This window comes from Uloborus diversus, chromosome 10 (genome assembly GCF_026930045.1).
Source record: "Uloborus diversus isolate 005 chromosome 10, Udiv.v.3.1, whole genome shotgun sequence".
NCBI lineage: Eukaryota > Metazoa > Arthropoda > Arachnida > Araneae > Uloboridae > Uloborus > Uloborus diversus.
In genome coordinates, this window is record NC_072740.1 from 13,050,651 (window position 1) to 13,075,674 (window position 25,024).

Here is a 25,024-nt window from a genome sequence, read left to right on the forward strand (position 1 = left end):
GTTTAATATTGAATAGTAAATTCAAATGTAAATGTATTGCAAACATACAACTATTATAAACTAGAAAAATGCCCGTCAAGGTATGCCAGGTGAAAAATGCTTCTACATTTGAACGAAGCAATTGCCTGTGTGGTGATATATTGATAATTGAAATTTTCACCCTAACTCCAGTAGATAGCATTAATTGTGGACCACTTTTTCATTTCTTCATTCTCCTGAAATCATAGTCTTACAAGTAAAGCAGTTAAGCTACCGGATCTATTTCAGCCATTTCAAAATAAAGCATTTCCCTACATGTCAAATATTATCAATTTATCATGCTACGGCACGAATTTTGTTGTTGATCATGTCAGTGTTACTTAATCAGTGAATTTGCTATTATATATATAAGGATAACTATTTCTTGGTTTGCCGGATTGGAAGGGTAAGGTGGAGCACAATGAGCAGAGACCTCCCCATGATGGGTTCTGATTTATTAATACAAAAAAATATGACTGCATTACTAGCTAACTACTGCACAATGCACATTTATTGCAGAAAGTATAAAGCTGAACTGCGAAAGAAATACTGAAGTATGCATAAAAAGTAAAACAAAATCAAATTTAGGTTAATTTTGCAAAACTTAATGGCTAAGCGGGGAACTTACAACTGTAAAGGAATACAAATAATTTTAAAGAAGCTATAAAATGAGTTTTAAAAGGAAACATTGACTTGAGGACTTGTATGCTTCTAATTTGGCTGTGTTCATTCAAAAATTTAATTCATTTGCATTTGAGTTGGTTCAAGAAACTCATAAAAGTTATCATTAACTTTCACTAGTGCCTCAAAACTAATAAAGATTTTACAAAATAAAATTGGCCTAAAAGTTGATTAAGGACATTTAGTATGATGATAGAATATGGCAATCAGAGAAATTTAAGTGGAATTAAAAAAAAAAAAAAATCCAGGAATGTTACTAATTGCTCAAATTTGGGAATTTTTTTCAATATCCCTATCCTAAAGGTTTGGTGTTCATCTCTGGTAATTAAGTTATAAAGGAACAGTTTACTATTCACCAGTAGGTTTAGCTCATTATTGACGCAAGTTTAAAGATTATTTTGTTTTGGAAAATCATTTTACAATTAAAACCTTTTTTTCAATATTTTTTGTGATTGAAGGATCATTGTGTATCATATGCAATTTTTCAGAGAAACAATAATAAATTTGTTCACACGTATACTCTTATCAATTAAAAATTTGTTTAGTTTGTCGGAAACCAAAAACTATTTTTGAGAATTTAAAAATTTTAAATATGTTCTTAGTAGCAAACTATAAAATTGAAACCCTAATTATATCATGCATATCACCAGTCACTGTTGCTTTAATTCTTTTGTAGTTGAAATAGTAGCTCATCTAGCTGCACTTCGCACTAATTTGAATTTTTAGAAACGTGTAAATCATGGATAGTTACAGTTTTATTTTTACGCAGCACTATCTTGATATTCTTGTGAAAAATATATGTTTTTTGCTGGAAAAATTGCATTTTGCGAGTCATGGGAAGTTAATCAGAAGTCATGGAAAGTCATAGATTTCAAATCTCTAGATATAGCAAATACCCTGTACGTGCATTTGAATTTTACATTCAATAGATTCTGAATTACCTAATGTATGTAATGAATCGTGTTCATATATTAATCTGGACCTATTTTAGTAGTCAAAAATTCTTTTCCTTGAATTCATTTCACTCCTTTTGAGCAAATTATTGATTGACTAAAAATTAAAAAACGAAAGTCAGTGTTCTGTATTTTTTCATGTGTTTGGTTAACTTTTTAAATTTTTATCCAACCTTCATATGATAATTTCTTTAATAATTTATTCACTTTTCTCTCTAATATTTTTTTGCAGTTTTCTAAGACAATGGTTCTGGATATTTATAGTGATTTCATCAACAACTTTTCATTAGCCATGGAAACCGCTAAACAGGCATCAAAGAATAAATCTGCATTCGCTGATTTTTTGAAAGTAAGTTAAATCATACATCCTGAAATATGAACTTATGCATAATATTTTAAAAATACTTTTATAAAGATTTGTTGTGGATAACATGTATGTCTTTTTTTTCTCTCTCTCTCTCTAGGTGAAGCAAATCAACAGCCCAGATAGGCTGTCATTTTTTGGGCTAATGGTGAAGCCTGTTCAGAGATTTCCTCAGTTTATATTAATGCTTCAGGTAGAATAGATTTGAGCATTCTAAAAAAAAAACTTTGTTTAAGATAGTCAGACCTGTTAAATTTTTTTTCTTGTGCATAGATGCAATGTTTTATAATAGTTGAAGCACATAATAAATTGTTGACACTCACACAAATATAACCCCCATAAAATCTTATTTTTGAAAATATATTAATATCCAAGTGAATTAAGTCATATCCTAATATCCAAACTTTTTGTAATTATTATTATACTTAATAATCAGCACTTCCTAATGATAGTGTAAATGCTTGAATTTTCACAGCTTAAATATAGTTATAGGCAACTTAATCTCTACTAAAATTTTGTGATAGAAAATTTTTAGGGCTCAAAATTTTCAAATTTATTTAGTACAATCAAATTCTGTTTTAGCTAAACCCATTACAGCAAAAATTTCATTTTAGTGAAGAGTTTAGTAATCCTAAAATTCTAATTATATTGGAGCAATGTCAACATTAGTAATATCAGTATAAGGAAGTTTGTTTGAGAGGATTTTACTGGCCCCTTTGACTTAGTTAAAACGGGATTTAACTGTATATAGTTCTTGTTGCTTAGTGACAGGTTTTCGATAAATTCAAAATGCTCTTGAACATTCATTTAAAACTTGATTTACACATATTTCACCACTTTTCTGAGCATTTTTATGCTTTCAGCCACTGTTGATAAGGTGACTGCTTGAAGTGGTTTTTTGATCAAAAATGTTAATCTCCAAATTTTAGAATTTATCAGGGTAAAGACAATCATTGAAAGGCCTTCTCATGTTATATTCCTTAGTGAGGAAAATAGGATGAAAAAAGAAAGAAAGATAGGAAAAAAATCAGATTTTTTAACTAAAAATGAATTACATTTTCACCAAAATTATTAACACAGCATTGTATGTGTACATTGAAAATACATTGGTGCATGCCTGAACCTAGAAGATACATAATCATTTCAGCACAATTGTAATTTTTTTTGTATTGAAAAGTATGCATACTTAAGTACTGTATCACCCTGCATCAAACAGCATGACTCAAAATTTGGGGTTCACCTGGGTTTCAACAACGTATACATGGTCCTTTCTAGTATGCTGGAAAATACAAGGTTAAAAAATATATTTTGTTCAATATAATTAATAAAAGTTTAACTGAAAAATTCTGTATTAATAAACAGTTTAATTTTGTGAACCTATCAATTAGCAGTGCTGTTTTTATTCTGATAAGAAAAATCTTAGTTACAAATCATTTTATAAAACGATAAATGAATTAAAGCAAACTTTTGTGGTCCTAAAAATGAAATATGAACACATATTAATTTTATTTTGATTTATGTTTAAATATTTCTATTCTTGACTACGCAAACAATTTTTAGATTCATTAAAAAGGTCTCTCAAACATTATTCTTGTGATTTTTTTTTTCACATTCTATATCTGTCAAACTTTATTAATTTTTATTGAACCATTATTTTTCTTTTTCTGCTAATTTTAAAGTTAATGCATTAGTTGTTTCAGTTAATGTCTTAAAATTTATTTGAATGGCCGTTTTTAATTAATTATTTTGTCTGTTAAAATTTGGCATTCTTTGTTCAGGCATCACTGATCTTTTTATGGATGTGAATTAAATTTTGTTTTAATTATTGAAAGATCATTACATTTAAATTCTCTGATTGGCAACAAAAACAACTGTTATTTATTCAAAAAACAATGAAATGTTAAAGTATCAAAAAGAAGTTGTAAGAACCCATATAATTGTTGGATATGAGGCATTCAAGACAAGTGTTGATAAGTCTCCAAAAACAGGCACAGGCAAAAATTTAACTAGGCTCTTTTTGATTGCAGGTGGGATGAAATTGATTGACAATTTCGCATTGCTTGAAACTGTAGTTTTTTATCACTTTATTATGCATAGCACACAAAATGTTTTGTGTGAAAAAGCGTGCAAACATATAATGTTGTACTTAAAATAGATAATAAGTGGCACCTCAAAGAAAAATAAGTAAAAAAATCCATATCACATGTTCAAAAATGACAATTCTTTGTTTGCTCTCTTGTATTAGGACTCTGACAGATGAATTAATTCATATGCATTAATCATAGTTTTTTAAGCTCTTAAAGTTTTCATATTTTAATCAAATTTCAGACTTTATATTAAAGGTTTTTCATCAGGAGAGTGCTTGTTTCTACAAATTAGTTGAATTTGCATTGTATTATCCAAACTAAGTGATACATGTCTGTTATGTTGATATGTGCATTAGTTTCATTGACATATTAGTTAAGTTCAATTTTTTCTCAATTTGAGACTTATTTATTATACTTTTTTCATTGAAGGATTTACTTAAAGATACGCCACCTGGTCATCATGATAGAATGTCCTTGCAATTAGCACTAACACAGCTAGAATCCTTGGCAGAAACTCTGAATGAAAGGAAACGTGAGGCAGAGCAACATCATGCTGTCAGAGAGGTTTTGAAGCACTTAGGAAAATTTTCTTTTAAATCTTCAACTGAAAGAGATCACTACTTACTCAGACAAGATGATGTTATCCAATTGGTAATGATTTGCACAGTATTTCTGCAAAAAAATTTAATTTTAGTGTCTTTCATTTATTTGAGCAGAAATAAAAGTATTTAATCATGATGATAATGGTCATTTTGTGTAATATTATTGGCTTAATAAAAGAGAAGGTGATTACTAATTCAATAATGGGATTCTAAAGGAAATGATTTCATCTTGCCAAAGTCAATAAGTATGCATTTTTGCAATGCAATGAAACATTGAAAAGTATTTTTAGTTTTCTGTAGGGTTTTGAAATGAAAAGTATGAATCAGGGAATACGTTTAAATCAGTTGATCAAAATCAAATGATTTTTCTAGAAAATCAGTGTTTAAAATCATCTTGTATCTTTTACCTTACATATATTCTTAAATTCTTTTGTTATTGGTTTAAATCATTTTGCATCTTTTGCTTTACACATTTTCTTGAAAATTTTTTTGCTTTTTTCTTAGTCAGGCCAACCTTTTGTTCTTATTTTTGAATTCTTTCCCACTTTGACCACCTTCGATTAATTTAAAGTTTGTCTCCTGACTCAAACTGGAAATTTTAATTTTTAGTTTACAGTTAAATGCAGTAAACACTTCCAAGTTAAGCTACCACTATTAGTTGCCAATTTGTTTAGTACTTTTCTTTTCTTCTTTCTTTCTGATGAAAACAATCAGGCAATCTTGAAGCACTATGCTAAAAGCTAAGTTATCATAAAAGTATTGGTATTGAGGCTTGTTGCTACAATTTACACTTGTCGCTATATTGCATATTTTAAAAAAATATAAAAAAGAGAAACGTAAGAATTACTAATGCTTCAACTAATTCTTGTTAAAAATTTAAAGCTTGTATATATGAATTAATGAAGCAAAATACTTTAAAATTATATATCAAGTGAAAAAGTTCAAGTGTTTGGAGCAAATAGTAAAATGAATGCAGTAATTATATGTATAAGCAGTAAATTATATACTTTTACAGGAAATTGGTTGAAAAAAAAATGGTCATCTGAGGCAATCAAATTCAAATGAAATCAAAATTATATTACAAAAAAAGAAAGCTTTTATTATTCATTTTATCTTTAATTTTATATTCATCTGATATATCACTATCAATTTTTACTCCTCCATACCCCTTTATTTTTCTGCACTTAATGTACTGTTGTGCCATCTATATTTAACTTGCTTTGAATCATTAGCATTTTCTTTTAAATTGGTTGTACATCATGTTTTGTTAGGTTTTTGGTGAAGTAATGCAATGTGAACGCAAATAATGAATCCGATTTTAAAAAGTCATATTTTCAAAACTTCCACAGATATAATAATAAGTGACATATGAATTTAAGAGAAATATGCCAATTTTTTTTTTCAATTAAGTTCAATGACACAAATTTGCAATGTGAGCACGTGGTACAAAATGTTAAATGCTCAATTTTGGAGCCTTTAGTTACACAACAACATCGAATCTGTGATCATATTGTTTTTGGCATTGGGGGCAAGTGTCTTTGACACAACCCCATAAAAAGAAATCAAACATGTCATGTGAAACAAACTAAATTACAAATTAGATGTTTGTCTTGTAATAAAAAAGACATGCATACATTAAACATTTGCAGCTGAAAAAAAAGTGGTATATTTCTCTTTACATTCATGTATCACTTATAATATGTACAATAGTTTCGAAAGAATGATGTTTTAAAATCTGGTCCATCATTTGTGCTCAACCCTGTACATAAAATATATTGTTTTGTTATTTTCAAAAATATTAACTTCAGTTATTAAATAATTTACATTTTTATACATGAAGTTTCTAAGTTCTCTTTAAAAAAATAAAGAGTACCCTGTTTGGATTTATAAAGTGTGATAATTTAAAAAAATCAATTTTCCTTTTTTCAAAAATCATGATTTTTTTACAAATTGTTATGAGTTACTGAGTTTCATTAAGAAATTTTAAGGAGTTACTTTAAACAATTTTCTAAAATCTAAATGAAGCTTAAAATCTTACTATGTCAGAATAATCTAATGTTTCAATGCAAGTAATGTAAAAATGTTTTTTTCAATTTTGTTGAAGCTCAGGTAAAACTTTTATTGATGTTCCAGACATAATTTAAGGTGTTTTGCAAGGATGTGGATGGATATTGATTCACAAGAGAATGTATTGCGTACTAGTCCAATCCAGATTAATGATTCTTACAAATGATAACTGACACTCCCACTGTCTGTACTTTAACATCCGGCATTTTGTCTAGGAAATATTTTTTCATTATTAGGCATGAGGGGTATGGAGAACACTGATTTGGAATGGAAATTGGAGAGTTTAGGAATAGAGAAAACATAGCTGAAATTTTCACTGTATGAATGAAGTACCTTATCATAGTAGTTTACAAAGGATTTGAAAGGTGCTTTACTGTATGTACAAAATAATTGAATTCTTCCTCTGAACAGTTGAAAACTGATACCTGATTTTTTTATTAAGGGAGAAACCAGTTTAGACGGTTAAAAAAATCCCCTTTTTTAATGTCATAAAATGTTAGTATAACTATTCAAGAATATTTTGCCAAAATTTCAGTGAAAAATTCTGATTAGTTCCAATGCTATGAGCACTTAAAGTGATTGCGGAGATTCAAAAACCTTCACAGCATTTTTTTTTCAAGTGCATATTTCTCGAAACAACATTTTTTCAACTGGTGAGCATTCTAACTCAAAGAGTTATTGACCAATTGTTCTGAAAATTTCTGTGAATATTCTTTCTTTAATTATACTCTATATGAACCTAACTCTTTGATATTTTTTGATGATACCGAAGCCACAAAAATTGTGGCTTCAGTAATGCCACTAGCAACCAGTTCTGATGGTGACCGCCAATGTACAGCAGCTTCTAACTCCACTAATTCTGGTGGAAATGTCTTCAAAAAATTACAAGGTGTACTTCAAAAGATGAATAAAATATCCTCCAATGTTAAAGAAATTCCCATTATTTCTTTCCTTTTAAAAAAAGTTCATGAAAAAACACTAAAATTTTGGCCTCCTTAACTGGTTCCCCTCTTAAGACCTGGGTGATGATTGACCAGGGGTTTCTCTTTCCAAGTACTGTTTCAAAATATGATTAAATTCCTAAACTCCTTTGTAAAATAAGTTAATAAGGCTGTATGTTGAATAATAGTGAAAGTTTTGTTTTTCCTTTTCTTTTCTTTATTTCTTTAAAATCTTTATATTTCTTTTGTTTTTTTAGCAATTAGATCAAAATGGCCTTGTTGTAAAATCAAAAGAGCGAAGACTGTTCTTATTGAATGATCTGTTAGTTTCTGTTGCTGTTACCCCAAGGTAATTAAGAATTTTTGAAGTGTGTATTAAAGTAGTGAATTTTCAAATTTATTATTTATTTTAAAGTAATTCTTTTTACTAACTCTGCAGAAGCACTGATGGAATTCTCAATGGAGAAAGGTTGAATTTGAAATGGGCAGTACCTCTTCAAGATGTAGAAGTTCATGATGATATTGCATTTTCCACTAAAAATCTAATGATCTCATCTAGTCGTAATAAAACTTTTGGAAGCCGTAGCTTAGACCGAAATTCAGGTATATAGCACCTTTATTTACTCTCTATGGATTGAAATATAGTAGAACCTTGTTTACCTGAAATCTCGTTTGACCAGTTTCAGCTTCATAATTATTTTTTTAAAAGTTAATTATCACTTTGAAAATCACTGGAGGTAGCATGTTTTAAGGCAAACACCTAGTTATCCATGCATTTCTATCAGTCCTGTTTTTTCCCCCTCCACATCCATCTGTAAATTTAAGAAACATTGTAAATATTTCTAACTTTTGAAATCCTATTGAGTCGAAAAGTGATCAAATCCAAAAGTTTTGTTTAAAAATTTTTTTTTTCTATTATTTTCGAAATTAATTGTATTACTAATAGCACTATGAAGACATTATTTGCTATGATGTTACCAAATGCACCATGGATTAAAATGAAATCTGGTCAAGGTCAACAGAGGCTAGTGCATGCATTCAAAATATCTTGTCTTTTTTTCTTCTTCCTCTCTTGCCCAAAACTGATTCACCACCAACACAAGCTCTTTCTCTGCCTTTTTCATAATGTCCATGTAATATACCTTATTAAACTTTCATTGCATTTTTGGTTTGTGTAGCATTTGTTGAACAAATTTATTGTTGATTTTTAAAAGTAATTACAACATCACATTCAGTTTTTGTTATGTACATACATGCACTGTGCATGTTGAAATCCAGTTGTTCCTTTAGTCTCCTGATGGCCATTTTTAAATCCTTCTTTTATCTGAAGTTTTCAATTGACCGAAGGTGCTGGTCTCAACCACTTTGATTAATCAATGTTCTGTTTTATCATAATAAAGAGAAAACTTCCATTAAAATAAATGGGTTCATGCTTAATATTTGTTTGAAATTTAAATTTCTCTTTAGATTGTCAAAAATATTTCAGTATATAAATTTTTGAAAGTTATTACTGCATAATCTTCTGAACCAAAACGTTTAACCTTAACTGGTATACTCATGTCGGTGTAAATTTGTGTACTTCTGAATTTTTTAATGTCCATACATGCATACACATATATCCCTTGTTTTTGCTATAAAAAAAACCCCGAACACGTTTGTAATATTTTGCATTCAGGAGTGACAAACTAAGAGCCTATACAAGCTTTTTCCATGTTTGAAATGAAATAATGATAGGGGATATTAATTAGTGTATACATAATATTGAAGTTGGCCTAAGGTCAAACTGAACTGTCACAACTCTTGATCTAAGCCTAAGATATTGTATATGCATATTTAATGCACATTGTGATGAGTTTGAGTTTATATCTGCATGTTTACTAGACTCATAAATACATTATGTTGTAGAAAATGTATGGTCCAAGACAACAATTCAGACATTATGAAATTTTATTCAATATCTTTTGAGTAGATAAATAATTTAAAAATAACAAATTTATTTTGTGACTGCTCCACATTCACCCACACGTGCATTAGCAGTGCCATCAGCAGAAGTCTTCAGAACATGCAGTGCTGTAGTAATCATTAAAAATCGCTCCACCTTTAAGTTGCTTAAACTTCTCTGAGAGTATTTCAATCCAAAAAATGCTAACATTTTTTAAAGGTAAATGGAACCAGATTCCAGAGAAATCAATTTGTCTCTGAATTACACTGTGATATACCATTTCATTCTGATCTACTGAAAACGGCATTGAATATGATTTTGGCACTGGGCGTGGAACTGAATGTTTCATTGCTACTGTGCCAAAATTCGTTATCCAACTCTTGTTGTCCATGCATTTGAGATCTGATGCTTAAAAAATGCTTGCTGCTCTGTCATTCTAATACTTTTTGGTGCTTTTGTTGCTGTTCCCTTTTGTATATTTCATGTATTATTCTGTATGATATACTACCCCAGCCAATGTAAATAAAAAAGGGAAAAAATGTCATTCTACTGTGTTTTATGCAATTTATTTCTCTACTCACTACTGATCTGGAACTTGCCTGGTGAACATTTAGAAAAAATAGCACAGCCTTCAAATTTGTTTGAGAGAAATGATCTAAATCATTGTATTTTTATTTGATTAATTTATGCTTCAGAAAGGACATTAACAAGCAAATCTACGAAAACTCAAAACAACCCCCAAAAGCTTGGATGTTTGGTTTCACTTAGAGGGACAGACTGCTAAGACAAACTACATTTCAGATCTCTGTCCTATTAAGAATTGAATACATGCCTTTGTGCTTGAAAACTGAAGTAATATATAGCAACGTTTTATTGCACAAAATTTGCACATCACTCCAGACGTATTTTGGGGTTTCAGGGAACCCCTTTTTAAATGCAATGAAGTTCAGAGCTACTACATTTAATGTCAAAAATAAATTCAAAGTTTTAATCCCTTGCTGTTGGCATTCAGTGATTTAAAACCAAAAATTTTGCCTCTTAGAAATAGATACTTAGTATTTTGAAGTAAATAATTTCATAAAACAAATTCACCTGAAACCATTTTAAGAATTAATGTTGAGTTTATTTTACTGAGATTCAATGTGTGTATGTGTTATTATTTAAGTACACTTTAATTTGCAAATAGGAGCATATACGTTTAAAGTGAAAAATTGACAAATTTGTAAGTTTTAATGAAGACTACTCATCAGCAGTACCAAGTCTAGTTAATAAGGTATCAAAGTTTAAAGCTTACTGCTGCAAAACTAGTGTAATATTAAGCAACACTCGGAATATCTCAAATGTAAGCAAGGAAGTATGCAGATGTAGATTCTAGTTCTGCTTGTCAACTACAGAGGCAAAATGCAACAAATCTCCACTGGCCCTGTTGATTGCCATGAAGCAACAAGTTGAATTGCACGACAACAGAGTGTATGATAAAAAGTAGTTCCACGATGATGAAGTTTATACATTTTACATGCTGACATATATGGTGTAGCGTGATAACAGTTAAGAAATATGTACATTAAGCTTATATATATTTTTTAAATACTTACATGTTTCCTTTTTAAACAATAATTCTTAAAATTGTTTCAAGTGAACTTGTGTTCAAAATGTTAAATATCTAATTCTATGAGAGAAATTTTTGGTTTTAAATTATTGAATAATATTCCGCTGACAGCAAGTAATTGAAACTTAGTTTTAACTATGTATTTATTTATTTTTGACATTAAATCTAATAGCTGTGAAGGAAACTGTACATATGTACTAGTGGTTTTTGTTTGTATTCATATTGAACATTAAAATCTTTCAGATGCAGGGAATGACAGGACACTGTATGATGACCTAAGGGACCTTGTGCACGATAAAGATGTTGTAAGCCGAATGGAATCTCTAATTTCATCATTAAGACGTTCTTATAGTGTAAGTTTGAATTTCTTTAAAACTTCTATCTCTTTATCTATTCACACGCACTCACTCACAAGTATACATGTACATGAAATATAATTGGATAGTGGTTAAAAATTATTTCTCTGATAGTGAAAAATTTGTATGGTTCTCCATTTCATTGCAGTTGTGCTGTAATATGTATGTATTGTTAGCTGTTGATAACATGCCACTTTTATAACTTGTTCTTCTTTAAAAAATAAGAGCCAGTTAGGGTACGACAAATGTTAGTTTTGTAAATTGGACGCACTAGCAAGAATCTCAACTATTATTGTGGCTCATTCTGAATGAATAAGGATCAGTATGAAAAATATTTTATACAACGTATTCATAAAACCTTTTCTTAACATACCATTTATTTAAAAATGGCAGGTTAAAATAAGTGAAGTCACATACTGGTGTAATGTCAACATCCTGTTTTGCAAAATGGACAAATGAGCAGGCCTGGGGGAAGGGGGTGACACTGACACCAAAAAAGGAAAGAAAGAAAAAATGAAAAACAAACAAAAAAACCCTTCTGAATAAGTGAAGTCATAAAGAATAAAGTTTTCTTTCTTAAAGTTTTCTGCTTGCAAATGCACAAATGTTCTGTACTCCCTAATGATAGAAGGGTAAAAGTGCGGTGAAATAAATGTCCATTGTTTGGTGCATGCAACAATGCAACATTTGTTTTTAGATGTATAATAGATCCCTCCCCCTTCCCCAAAAAAGAAAAGAAAACATGCAGGGTTGTTGAATTGAGAATTGCAAACTATCTTACTGATGTGAGTGGCATGTTTACACTCTTGGGGGCCTGTTTCAATATATTTTCGTTCATCCCTCAGCAATAACACAGCACAAAACTTGAAAAAAGTGTATGCAGTTGACTAGAAACTCCTTTTTTTTAGTGTAAAGTGTTAGTTTATAGACTAAAAGAAATCTATCAAAAGCCTTTTGTTTGTGGTTTTTACATATATATATTTTTTTTTTTGCAAACTTATACTTTTTTAACATTTCTGTTTTAATTTTTATTAAAAATCTTTTTAATTCTTAATTTTATTTGCAGTGTGCATATATTTGTGTAATTAACTACTTTTGCTTAATGATTATTAATCTTTAATATTATGGGCTTGTTCTTTGTTTATATATCGGCTGTTTCTTAACTTGTTTTATAGCATCGTTTCTCTTTGCATGTGTTTCAATGCCTTAGTTATAATTCCTTTCTTTTCAATACTTTTTAATGTTTTGAAATATCATGTAAAAAAAATTAATATTTTTCTGTTCTTGACATTGATTTGCATGTATTAAAGTTATTTTTGCTCTGTGACATAATTTACATTCTTTTTTTTTTGCTTAAAATTTTTCATTTCATTGTGTATTGTTAGAGAAAGGGGTGTTTGAAATATTCTTCATATACTTAAGTCTGTTGTTGGTTGAAATGAAGCATAACTGCTCTAAGTGTGGAAGTTTAAATAAATACTCTCACAAGTGTCGTTCTTTTCTTTTAAATTGGAATTATAGGGCATTAATTTGGAACTGCTGCAAGGTATATCCACTTCTATTCAAGAATCTATTCGTCAAAAGTGTGAAGAAATTAGTCTTTTGGATAGTTGTTGTTTACAATTAGCTGTACCTGTGAAATCAAGGTATGAGTATATATTTGAATTAATTCTTTTTTCTAAAATTGTAATTGTTGTACTTTCTTATCACTTACATAGTGATTAATTTGAATTTCAGTCAATTGGTAAATGCTTTAAACCAGTCCTTGAATGCACTGAGGTCTCGCTGCATTCTGGCTGACAACAGGTTTCAATTTCGTGCGATCTATGCTGGCTCAAAACAAAATTGCTAAAGGTCTTTGAAAATGTTCTCATCAGAGCAGCTTTTTGTCCGTTAAGACGTAATTTTAGCTCTATACAACAAGTGGCTTTCATCAAATTTATTAATGTAACAAACTTTCCAATTTTCAATTATTTTATTCTCAAAAATTTAATTTTTTATTCCTGAAATAACTTGCCCACAATGTAAGATATATCAACTTAAATGATTCTCAAAATGGTGTCTGTTTCCCTATTTGAGGATATCCGTACAAGAGAGGTTTATAATACACTAGAGCAATACCTGCATGACGATGCCCATGCTAAGAATTGAAAGGAAGTCCGTTGAATTTAAAAAAATGCCCCCCCCCCCTAGGATGTGAAATAATATTTTTTCTTCAACAAAAATGCATACAGAACTTTTCAAAACATTTATTAAAGTCTCTTTGGAATTTAAAACTATTCCCCAAAACACATAAAAAGATTAACAGTAGAATTAAAACTCAAAATAAGCCTTGAATAAATCTCTCAATGTGCCAAGCAACCACGCTGCCGTAACTCTGCCCTTTAGCAAGTGAAGCGGGGTTTTTTTTTTTGCAATTTAAAATGTTTCGCTGAATAAACTGCTATAATAAAAACATTATAAAGAATAATCACAATTGAATAATACGACAAATCATACTTAGATGAGTAACCATCTTAAACTATAAGAACAAAAAAAAAAAAGTTGAAGAAATAAGAAAAACAAAACCCAATATAAAATTCTATATAATCAAATTGTGTACCTGAATATTGAAAAAAAAAAAAAAAACCGCATGCAAAAAATATCATTGTCTCCCAATGGCTAACTTACCCCGCCATCTATTAGGAATTCATTGAACTAAACGATTAATTGAACATTTAATTTGCAATTACCAATATTTCGGTCAATCCAATTTTTAAAAAAAATAGCCTATAGCCTTCCTCAATAAACGGATTATTCAACACAAAAAGAATTTTTCATTTCGAAGCAGGAGTGCCTGCGATTCAAACAGTAGCCTTAAAACTCATGCGTTCAAACAAACTCATCAGCTTCATATTATTAGTATAGATTAGGTCTTTGTGTCGAGGGGTCTGCTTAAGAGGATTGTCCATATTTGAGGTACGTCCATTTGGAAGGGTTTTACTGCATTTATGTTTTTCATTGCTATTGAAAAATAAATGCATATGTTATGCTATGATACCAAAAAGTACACGACAAAAAATTGTTCGATTTGAAAAAAAATACTCTATGCACACATAATTTTCAAACCCTTGTTAATTACTCTCTTTCTCCCTGAAAGATGTTTTTGACTACCAGTGTAAAGGGGTGTAGTCACCATGCGTTTCATAACTCTTTGAGTATTGATTATTATAACATCAAGCTTTTTGTGCTCGAATTGTTTTCTCTTGCTCGTGATTTCCCTAAATGCAATTTAAGGTATTTGGAGACTGTATAAAAAGTTAGATTTTGTATTTTGTCACTAAATTTTTTTTTCACATCAAACTTTTCACACCTTATGTCTGCGTTGTATTTTTACCATTTATGCAATTGGAAGTATGCATCTAGGACTAACGGTTGTGAAAGTGGAGGTCTTTAGAGTTTAAACAGGGATGCGCTGTATATGTACAGTTTCAGAATAAACTTAAAGGCCAGTAAAATTTTTTGAAAAAAAGGGAAAATGAAATTAAATGGATTTTATTGTTGTGTTATTAATTATTGATGTTCATTAGAAGAAATAATTCAAGAACTGAGAAGGAGAAATTCCGTTTTTTTGTTTAACAGGTTTTAGAGGCATTTGAAAAAAATGTGGCTTTTTTAGTAACTCTATATGTAAAGAACCTGAAAATTTAAATTTTTATTTAGCAGCAAGTGGTCAGAAAATACTTTTAATTTAGTTATATGGGAAAATTTAAATTTTGAGTCACCACTTTATCCAGGAATTTAATTTTTTTATGTGAACAAGAACACTGTCTCCGGCTGATTTGCTAAAACGTAGCCTTTCCCCGCACGCAACCTTTCAGTATTACGCCAAAAAAATTTTTTAGCGCAGTACCATCTTGTTCTCATTAAAACCAACATTCTAGATAAAAGTGACAACTCAAATGAAAATTTTGCACATAACTAAATTAAAAGTGTTTTCTGGCCACTAGCTGCTAAATAAAATTTTGAATTTTCAAATCTACCTTTATACATACAGTGGCTCCCCAAAGTGTTAGTACACCTTGAAATTTTGCAGTAAAACCAAAATAACGCGAAAATGAATTCGAATATGAAGTCCAATTTTTTTTTCACATCATTCCTATGCCATTCTAAATAAATCCCAGCAGTGTTGTCAAAATATTGTCTGATTTTATTTTTGAAATTTGTCAAAAAACGAAGAGACAGAAATATTATGCCACAAAAGTCATCGTACACTGCAATATTTGACTAAATTCATGATTAAAGATATCACATGCCCTTTTTATTATTTTTAAATTGTGTTGACACTGTAAAGTCATTTCACTTTAAATTTTTGTTTGTTTGTTCCCTAATATTCTGCTTATTATTTTTAAATGGCTGGTATTCATAAAAAAGAACAAACACCATTTGAAATTTGATTTTTTTTCCTCACAGTAGTGATAAATTGGTTTGAAATGTCTCTAAATTAGATAATATCATCTTTACTAATAATAAAGCAGAAAGTCTCTCTGTCCGGAGGATGTCTGGATGTCTGTGACGCGCATAGCGCCTAAACCTTTCGGCCGATTTTCATGAAATTTGGCACAAAGTTAGTATGTAGCATGGAGGTGTGCACCTCGAAGCGATTTTTCGAAAATTCGATTTTGTTCTTTTTCTAATCCAATTTTTAAGAAAAAAACTATCATAAATTACGAAATTATCCTAACGTGGAACCGTAACATGGGCACAAGCCAGTTGGCGAGATACGAAATTATCATAACGTGGAACTGTAACGTCGGCACAAGCCAATTGGCGAGAAAATTCACCATACATTATTTGTAAATATACAAGCGAACCAAAAGACCTTTAATTTTTCTATTACGGGCGAAGCCGTGCGGGTGCCCCTAGTTCTATAATAAAGTACTTGATAAAATGCTTTAAAGAAAGGAATCAGATCGAAAACAAGGTAAGAATAAGGTAAGGTTTGGTCAACTGGCAAAGTTAACAAAATGTGATCCAAGATTTACAGTTAACAAAATTATGAAAAATTCACATTTGATGCTGTAAAAGTTTCTGTAGAATTTAATGAAAAATGTTACGTTTAATTTTCACCCAAAATTGTTCGAAAAGTTCTCTGATTAGCTGGATTAGATGGGACCTCTTCCCGCAAAAATTTTCTTGCTTGTGCAAAAAACGATCAAAATCAATGATAAATAAGCTTAAAACGCTTTGGAATAACGTCTTACTTAGAGATGAAAAAAAATTTAACATTTTTCGTTAAATTGTTGTATAATTGTTAATAGAAGAAAAAATAAGGAATTTAATCATAAGAACTTAATGTTGGATCAGTGAAGGTGTTCTTGTGTGAGGGTGCATATCAACATCAGGGTTTGGAATTATTTATGAAATAATGAATCGTGCTGTTCATTTAAATATTAAAAGAAAAAAACTATTTCAAACTGTTAGCCCCAAAATTTATTTTTTGAAATAACTTTGTTTTTTTATCAAGATGACGACAAGAAGCAAAGTATTCAACTTTTGCTTCTGATGTCTAAAAATTGTCCTTAAGCTTAGAAATATCTTCTCAATCGCCAGATTTGAACTGGATGTAACACACTTAGAGAAATCTGGAGACTAGATTACAAAAATACTGCATTGGAATGAAAAGTAAACTAGAAACAGTAAGACTCAAAGTGCGGTTGGGCACTTACTCAAAAATTGCACAAAAAAAAAAAAAAAAAAACAGAAAAAGCAATGAAATCTATTCCCAGACATTTAAAAGCTGTTGTTGATACTGCGTGATGCTCTACTAAATAATAACTTAGTAAAAAGTTAGATTATTTACTAATTTTTTGATAGTTTTTCAAAATGTTGGAAGACTTGTGAGATTAAGTTTCTGGCACTTTTTGATCATTTATTTCTTAAAAATCAAGTTTTATTATGTTACTAACAATTTTCACGTAGTTTTGTAGAAAATAGATCACAGATCTCATAATTAAATACTCATTCCAAAATATTAATTTTATCCCATAGATAGGGGTGTATTTCATTGAAAATCGCAAGTGTACTTACACTTTTGGGAGCCATTGTGTAGAGTTCCTGAAAAACCTTCATTTTTTCAAATGCCTCTTAAATCTATTAAATGAAAACATGGAAGCTCTCCTTTTCAGAGAGTAGTGCTTAGTGGTACTGATCAACCGTAAACTAATAATAAAAAATTTTAAACTGGCATGTTTGAGAAAAGAAAATTTTTTTTTCTTTAAAAGATTGCGGAAAGAAAACTGTTCAAAATGTTACATATCTTTTTTTAAAAAAAAATAACCTTGTAAATAAAACAAATCACAACAAAATATGTTATTCCATTCCAGAGAGACTTTAAAGATTTTCTCAAAAATCTCAAGTGTGAAATGATGCCCGAGCCGCCATCTTTGGCGGTCTGTATTTTGACCCAGGATTTTTTATGAACAAAATCAAAGTATACCCTAATGTTTCTGGGTATAATTTTTTAATGAGTTTTAACAAATGTTACAATCACAAATATCTGAGACTATTAAGGTGCTGGTTGAATTCACATGGATTCTTACATGTAATAATCTGAATTGTTGTAGAAATATTTATCTAGTAAATTCTTAAAAAAATACTTGGAAAATTCAGTAATGTATCCTTTTAGATCAAATAAAGAAAGCATATGCTTCCAAATGTCAAGTCCTTCAGTCAAAAGGGATTGGACTACTGATTTGAGACTTGCAAAGTTAGCCTTAGGTATGTGTATTTCTTTTGCTTTGCCTGTCTTGTAGCTTTGACTTCATATTTTAAATCTTTCTCATTTTTTATTTAAAATTATTTTTATTTTTTAATTTTGTATGCTTTGTCTCTTTGTATGTATAAAAGTATAATTGAATCTAGGTTTGTTAGAACATCACCAGAGCCATATAACTTTTTTCTTTATATTAAGAAGAAATGAAGCACAGAATATATTTTACATAATAGTGAGAGATATTCCCTTTAAAAGGCCAATTAAGCTTTATGTCAGCCAATGAGATATTCTGTCCTGCCTGTAGAAATTTAATGACAAGTCTAATTTAACCAGTGCTAAAAATCTTTCTTTGCTGCAGTTAACTGTAGCAGCTCCAAGAGAATCTTCCTAATACCAATATTTACAGTCATGTATCCTGGCTAGTTTCAAAAACATGTAATCTTTAAGCCATTTCAGGTAGTTATAGTAATGATTTAACACTAGTTTGAAAAAAATAGAGATTAAAATGCCAATGATCGTGGACCGTTGTCTGTGTACGTCGCTGCAGTATTGATACATCAGTGTAGAGAAATTCTAAACCAGTTTCATGATGTGGGATCCACACCCTTTTTCGTGATGCATCGCACAGCCCTAATATATACATAACGTAGAATAGTAAACAAAACATTAAAAAGTCACAAACAATGCATGTACAAACAAACTCTCATGAAAATCAGTCATTTTCAAGTCACTTAAATTAACTTTAAATGTTCAACTAGCATGTAGAATAAATATTTCACTGTCCTCTTAAAAAATAAATATGAAAAATAGTGCAATTCGAGAAGAGAAGTTTTGATTTCTTTGTAAAGTATGTCTGCTGATTCTTGAACCGAGGGAGCAGTGTGCAAAAGAGCTTTTTATTGGGTCAGGTTTTAAAAAAGTTGATGGAATCACACAATCCTGCTCTCTATTAGGAACATTGTTTGATATTTCGTTTTCATTCTTGAACTTCATTGTGAGCTAATATTTTCCCTCCATATTTGATTTTGTTGTAATTTATCACTTTTTCATAAAAACAAGAATTTTTGAAATTATTCAATTTTCTTTTTAGAAGTGGGCCTTAGAATATTTTTCAAAAAATACGTTTAAAAGTTGCAGGCCTCTAACGTAATTTGTACATAAGTATTTCAAATACCTTGACTATATTTATAGTGGGATAAATCCAGTATTTGTTCTGCTAGATTTAGTCTGTATTTTTTCTCTGTTTCAAGCAAGAAAGCTAAATTAATTATAAATTAATATAATTCTTTATTATGAATATTTTTCTCATAATCTCATTTTTTTTAGATCCAAATAATACTCCTGCTTGGGATATCCCAGAACAAGAGAAAAGACCTAGCAGCAAAATGCCATTATTTGTTAAAACCTTTCCTGTATTTCAGGCACCATCATCAGCTGAAGTAAGCACATAACTAATTTCTTTGTGTTTTTTCCTCCTGCATCCCTTTTAAAGATATATTTGCTTATTCATGGGATTGTTTGCAGGTCAAATGTGGATGCCATTACATTGTTAGTAGCTGCTCTGTTCCTCAGCAATACTTATGGATATGTTCTTCAGATGGAGTTAATAGTCATTTAGTTGTTATGGCTGTACATCTTACCCACCTTCGGCAAGTTGGTGTATATCATCTAAGTGAGATGATAATTCTTGCAATTGAAGCAGTACCTGTGATGCAATTTAGCAAAGGTTGCTCTGATCCAGATAGCTCTGAACCTGCATTAAATAATGTGCATTCAGTCGAAACGGTGTGGATGGGAACCGATAATAAAAAGTAAGTGCTTTAAAACAATGATAAAAAATTATTAAAAATATATTTTTTGATTTCTGGCTTAAACTGCTGTAACAGCCAAAAAAGAGAACCATTCATATTGAAATATTTTCGCTTTATAATCTCATTTGAAATATGATTTAATGATCATAATTTATCTGTAGAAACTGATATATTAATGAACTCTTTTTGTAATAGTACATTCAATAAATGAAGAAAATCTCCAGGTAGGCTTTTGTTGAAACTTTTTTCTAAATCATGCTGTATAGTTGCACCTACCACGGTTACTAGTTCTGTCTTTCACCCAAAACATAGGAAAAATTCTTCTACACAAATTGTATACACTGGACATCTCTGAATTCTTAATTTTGGCACTTACATCCCTTCGCTTCTCTCTACCTCATATCACAATGTTATTGAAAATTGCACTTAAAAAGTAATCTACTTTTACAACGTTAAATGCTAGTTTGTTTTTTCTCTCACAGAGACACTTTGACTAGCATTGCATTTTATTTTAGTTTCTTTGAGATTTTTTGCCCTGTAGTTGATCAATACTTCTGTACTGCTAAAAGTTGAGGACAGGGAGAGCCTAGTTGTGAAGGCAGGAGACAGGGAATAGGAGACTCGATGGTTTGATGCCCGAGACCATACTACCCATCAAGTACATGTGCACATTGAATCTGTGGGCCTGAAAATTATGTGTGTCAGTCATTGAACAGTTAGGGTCAATGAGATTGGAGCAAATTTCCCACTCCATCAGCCTCATGTCTAAAATGTTGAGGTTTAAATGACTGGTATCACCATATGCTAAAACCAGTTGTCGTCTTTCTGTTGGGGGTAATAATGGTTCCATATTTGATGCTCATCAACAAGTGGGTATCACTTCCATGACCTTGACAAAGGCAATTGCCTCTACCAAGAAAAGAAAAAAAAAGAAACAAAAATGCATGGATTTTTTTTAAATTATTTTTTAATTCAGTATACATACTAATATTTTCAAAATAAAACTACACACTTATATCATATGAGAAAAACACATATAAACATACAAGGCCGTTGATGTAAATCCGGAAAATGGGACACAAGTATTAAAACTCTTATAACGCAAACAAAAAGGATTTATTTTGTACACAACTTTGCAATATTATAGAAAATATGTTATAAAAAGAAATTATTCTATATAGCCGCCGTTAGCTGCCACCACTCGCTCAAGACGTGACCGGAACCGACCGCATGCATGTTTCACCTCCTTCCTGTCCACGTTATGCACCACCTCAGTAATGGTGGCTCTCAGCGCGTCCTTGGTATTATGAAATTTTGCGTTAACCTTTTCCTCAACTACGCCCCAAAAGTAGTAATCGAGAGGATTGCAGTCCGGGCTGGAGGGTGGCCACAAGTCGGGTGTCCAGTGGTAGGGCACATTACTGTGAAGCCACGCTTGGGTTTTTCTTGACTTGTGGGCTGGCGCTGAGTCCTGCTGGAAGACATAATCTCTTCCGGCGGCCACCATGTCCATCCAGGGCTTGACTACCGTTTCCAATACGTGAATGTATCCATCGGCGTTGATTCTGAGACCTTCTTCAAAGAAATGAGGTGGCATAACATCCCCTTCACTGCTGATAACCCCAAGGACTATGACCGCTGCTGGAAATTTGGTGTGCATGACGGTGAGCACTTCTGAAGCATCCACTCAACTGACCTGAAGATAACACCTGAAGATAACCACTCAATAATCTCCTTTGGTGATTTACCGGCACAAAGGGACTCAAGGATCGCTGCTCTTCTGTCTTGTTCCCGGCTCATGTTGTTGCTTGTTGTAACGTGTCTATATGCGCGTGCCTCGTGACGATATGAACTACACATTAGATAACCTATTCGCAAATATGCACACAACAACCGCTAGAGGGCAGTTAATAAACGAATTCCGGATTTACCTCAACGACCCTGTATATGCTTTTCAAGTTTAATAAGAATACATGAATGATATATATATACACATTAGGGTGCATCCTATGTTTAAAGGTGCTATTTTTTCCATGAGGCACCCTCTCATTTTGTTCCTTTGGATGAAAAGAAATTCCCATATCTTAAAAGTAAAAAATTTAATAATATTGAGAGATAGCTACTATTGCTGCAAAATTCATCAAATCTCAGTTTTTTTCAATATTGATTATTATTATATTTATATGACTTGTTAGTCATTTTTTGTTAGTGATAACTTAGATTTTTTTTTGACTTAGTATTCTACATTTTGATAAATCAGGTTAATTATTTGTAGCTACATTCAGCTCTCTAACTGTAAGTTAATAATTCAAATATCAATGCATCTTTTCTTTACACAAATGTTATCAATGTTGTCTTTTTTTTCTAGGAATAGATGTTTTTTTTTTTAGATTGAAATTTAAGCAAAGTTTAGTTTTGCTATTGTGAGAATTTCTACAACTACAACTTTTTCAAAATCATTAGGGTAACATCCTAGTCAATTATCATAATCAATTATAAGCATGAACAATAGATCAAATGTCCTCCTCATTAAGTCATAGCAGCAAGTGCAAAAAGAAGCAGTTAAAGGAGGGGCCCTATAAGAAATTCAAATTTTTTTTTAAAATGAAGAATTTCTTGGAAAATAAGAAACCGATTGTTTTGTAACTTTTGTCACCTAAAAGACATGCTCCCGCTGTCATTTTCCAATAAAAAATAATCACCCATGCATTTAGAGGATCAGCAACAAATTGAGGAAAGAAACGTTTTTTGATCATACTTTATCTTAAATAGTTAAGAATTAGCTGTAAATGTCAGAAATTATATAGCTTACTATGTAGAAATATTTTATATACTTTTGAGAAAGTATCACTGATATTCACAAAATTATAAGCATTTCTTTCAAAATTACGAATTTTTATGTGAAGGTTTCTGGTTTCTAATACACCAAGTTTTCCATCAAACCTCCACAAACGGTTAGAAAACTTGACAGCATACAAAAGAAGTATAATACTAAAATTGGAAGTTAAATATTATAAATATAATGAAATATGTGAACATTTAAAGCAATTATGTTTTCACTGTGCATGTACGAAAGATAGCAATTTATAACTTCCATAATTTAAAACTGAAGTAAAACCCCTAACTCAAAATTCCAGTTCAACATCTAATGACCGAATTTGAATAAGTACTGGATAAGCGACAAAACGTGAGGGGTCATTTTCAACTAGTCTGTTTCTAACAAAAAACATACTGAACAATGGCATCCGAATTTTCAAATAACCCCTAATGATTTGTCACCCACCTATCAGATTATTATTTAAATTCAGCTCATTAGATTGCTGATATCGTTTTGAATTTTTAAGATATTTTAATGTAATTTATTATTAGTTGGGAGATTTACTTTAGTTTTAAGTTCTGTAAGTTATAAATAAAATTGCTATCTCGCGCAAGTCCGGTGAATAATTAATTGCTTCAAACGCTCATATTTCATTAAAAATTTCAATATTTTCATTTCAAATTTTATTATTATGCTTCTTGTATGCTGTCAAGTTTCCTGACAGTTTGTTAACGTTTGACGGAAACTGCATGCTATGAGCCAAAAACCTTCAAATGAAATTCATAGTTTTGAAATAAATTCTTATATCTTCTCGAATATCACTCATACTTTCTCGAAAGTATGTCAAAAGTAAGCTAACTAATTTTGAAATTTACAGCTTATTACCAGCTATTTAGGATGAGGGATAATCACAAAACGTTTTTGTTTTCAGAGAACTGAGAAAAGAAGTACTGTGTTGAAGAACACAACTTCTGAATATAAATAAGAAAATATTTTACTGACAATAAAAAAAGGTTAAAAAATGCAGAACTGTAATCTATTTAATGAAAAGTGATATCGAAAGTGAAAAATGTAACACAGTTGGATCCCGACTTATGCGAGGGATGCGTTCCAAGTCTCCTCGTGTAAGGCGAAATTTCACATTGTGGAAAAGTGTTGTGTATATGATTTTATTAACATACCCAATAATTTTAGAAATTTTTAAACACCTTTTAAACTGTTTCTCAGACCATTTTTAACTATATATTACCGTTTCTTACATAAAGAACTGAATCTTTACGGTATTTAAAAAAAAAAACTGCATTATTCAACATAAATTCTGTTACGATGCATGAAATCATCGATCAGTGGGAGAGGGAGATAAAATAAAACAGTACGGTATGTACAGTATGTAGTAATAATAAAGCGCTGAACTATGATTGTATCGTACAGTAGACACAATTATAGTTACATTTATAACTTAAAACTGAAGATGCTGATTTGTGCTGCGCAATCAGATCATTATTTTAATATATTTTTAAATACAGTAGCGTCGCATTAACTTTTAAAACGTTTCCATCTATGTCAGCACCCCTCTTTCAGAGTTTCTATAATCCGCAGTACAAAAACAGGTTCAAATTTCATACTGTTTGGATTTTGCTTTGTCGTGCTACCTTCGATCCACTTTTTAGTTGTTCAAGCGCATCAAGAATCTTTACCTTTTCTTAAATTGTCGCAAACTTTCGCTTTTCGTTTCCATCTTCACAAACTTTAGATAAAACAGCGTGCCTAGGTGCCAAAATATTTAATCACTTTTCATATTTATAATAAATAAATTAAGAGTGTGAAATTTTTATTTCTAAACTCGAACAAGGCGATGTTTAGACTAGTGCGGTGCTTGGGAACTTACGCAATCTGTGATGCTAAAAGAATGAAAGTACATTCATGAAGTCAAAATTTAGTAGTCAATAACGAAATATTTTCGTGTTGCGAGTGAGGAATTTGCCTTAGCTCTAAAATTCGTTGCTCGTGAAAAACTCGTG

General features: G+C 30.6%; 1 protein-coding gene across 1 annotated transcript in view; it reads left to right on the forward strand.

Moving 5' to 3' along the window:
- The window catches only part of LOC129231659 (rho guanine nucleotide exchange factor 10-like), a gene marked incomplete at its 5' end in the record, with an annotated part of 57,664 nt that overhangs the window by 15,258 nt on the left and 17,382 nt on the right, over positions 1-25,024 (forward strand). The window contains 10 exons of the mRNA XM_054866022.1: positions 1,885-2,001; positions 2,117-2,209; positions 4,533-4,754; positions 7,971-8,062; positions 8,153-8,316; positions 11,508-11,617; positions 13,142-13,266; positions 18,288-18,379; positions 19,701-19,813; positions 19,899-20,185. Coding sequence (XP_054721997.1) covers positions 1,885-2,001; positions 2,117-2,209; positions 4,533-4,754; positions 7,971-8,062; positions 8,153-8,316; positions 11,508-11,617; positions 13,142-13,266; positions 18,288-18,379; positions 19,701-19,813; positions 19,899-20,185 — 1,415 coding nt within the window. The remainder of the gene's footprint in view (positions 1-1,884; positions 2,002-2,116; positions 2,210-4,532; positions 4,755-7,970; positions 8,063-8,152; positions 8,317-11,507; positions 11,618-13,141; positions 13,267-18,287; positions 18,380-19,700; positions 19,814-19,898; positions 20,186-25,024) is intronic.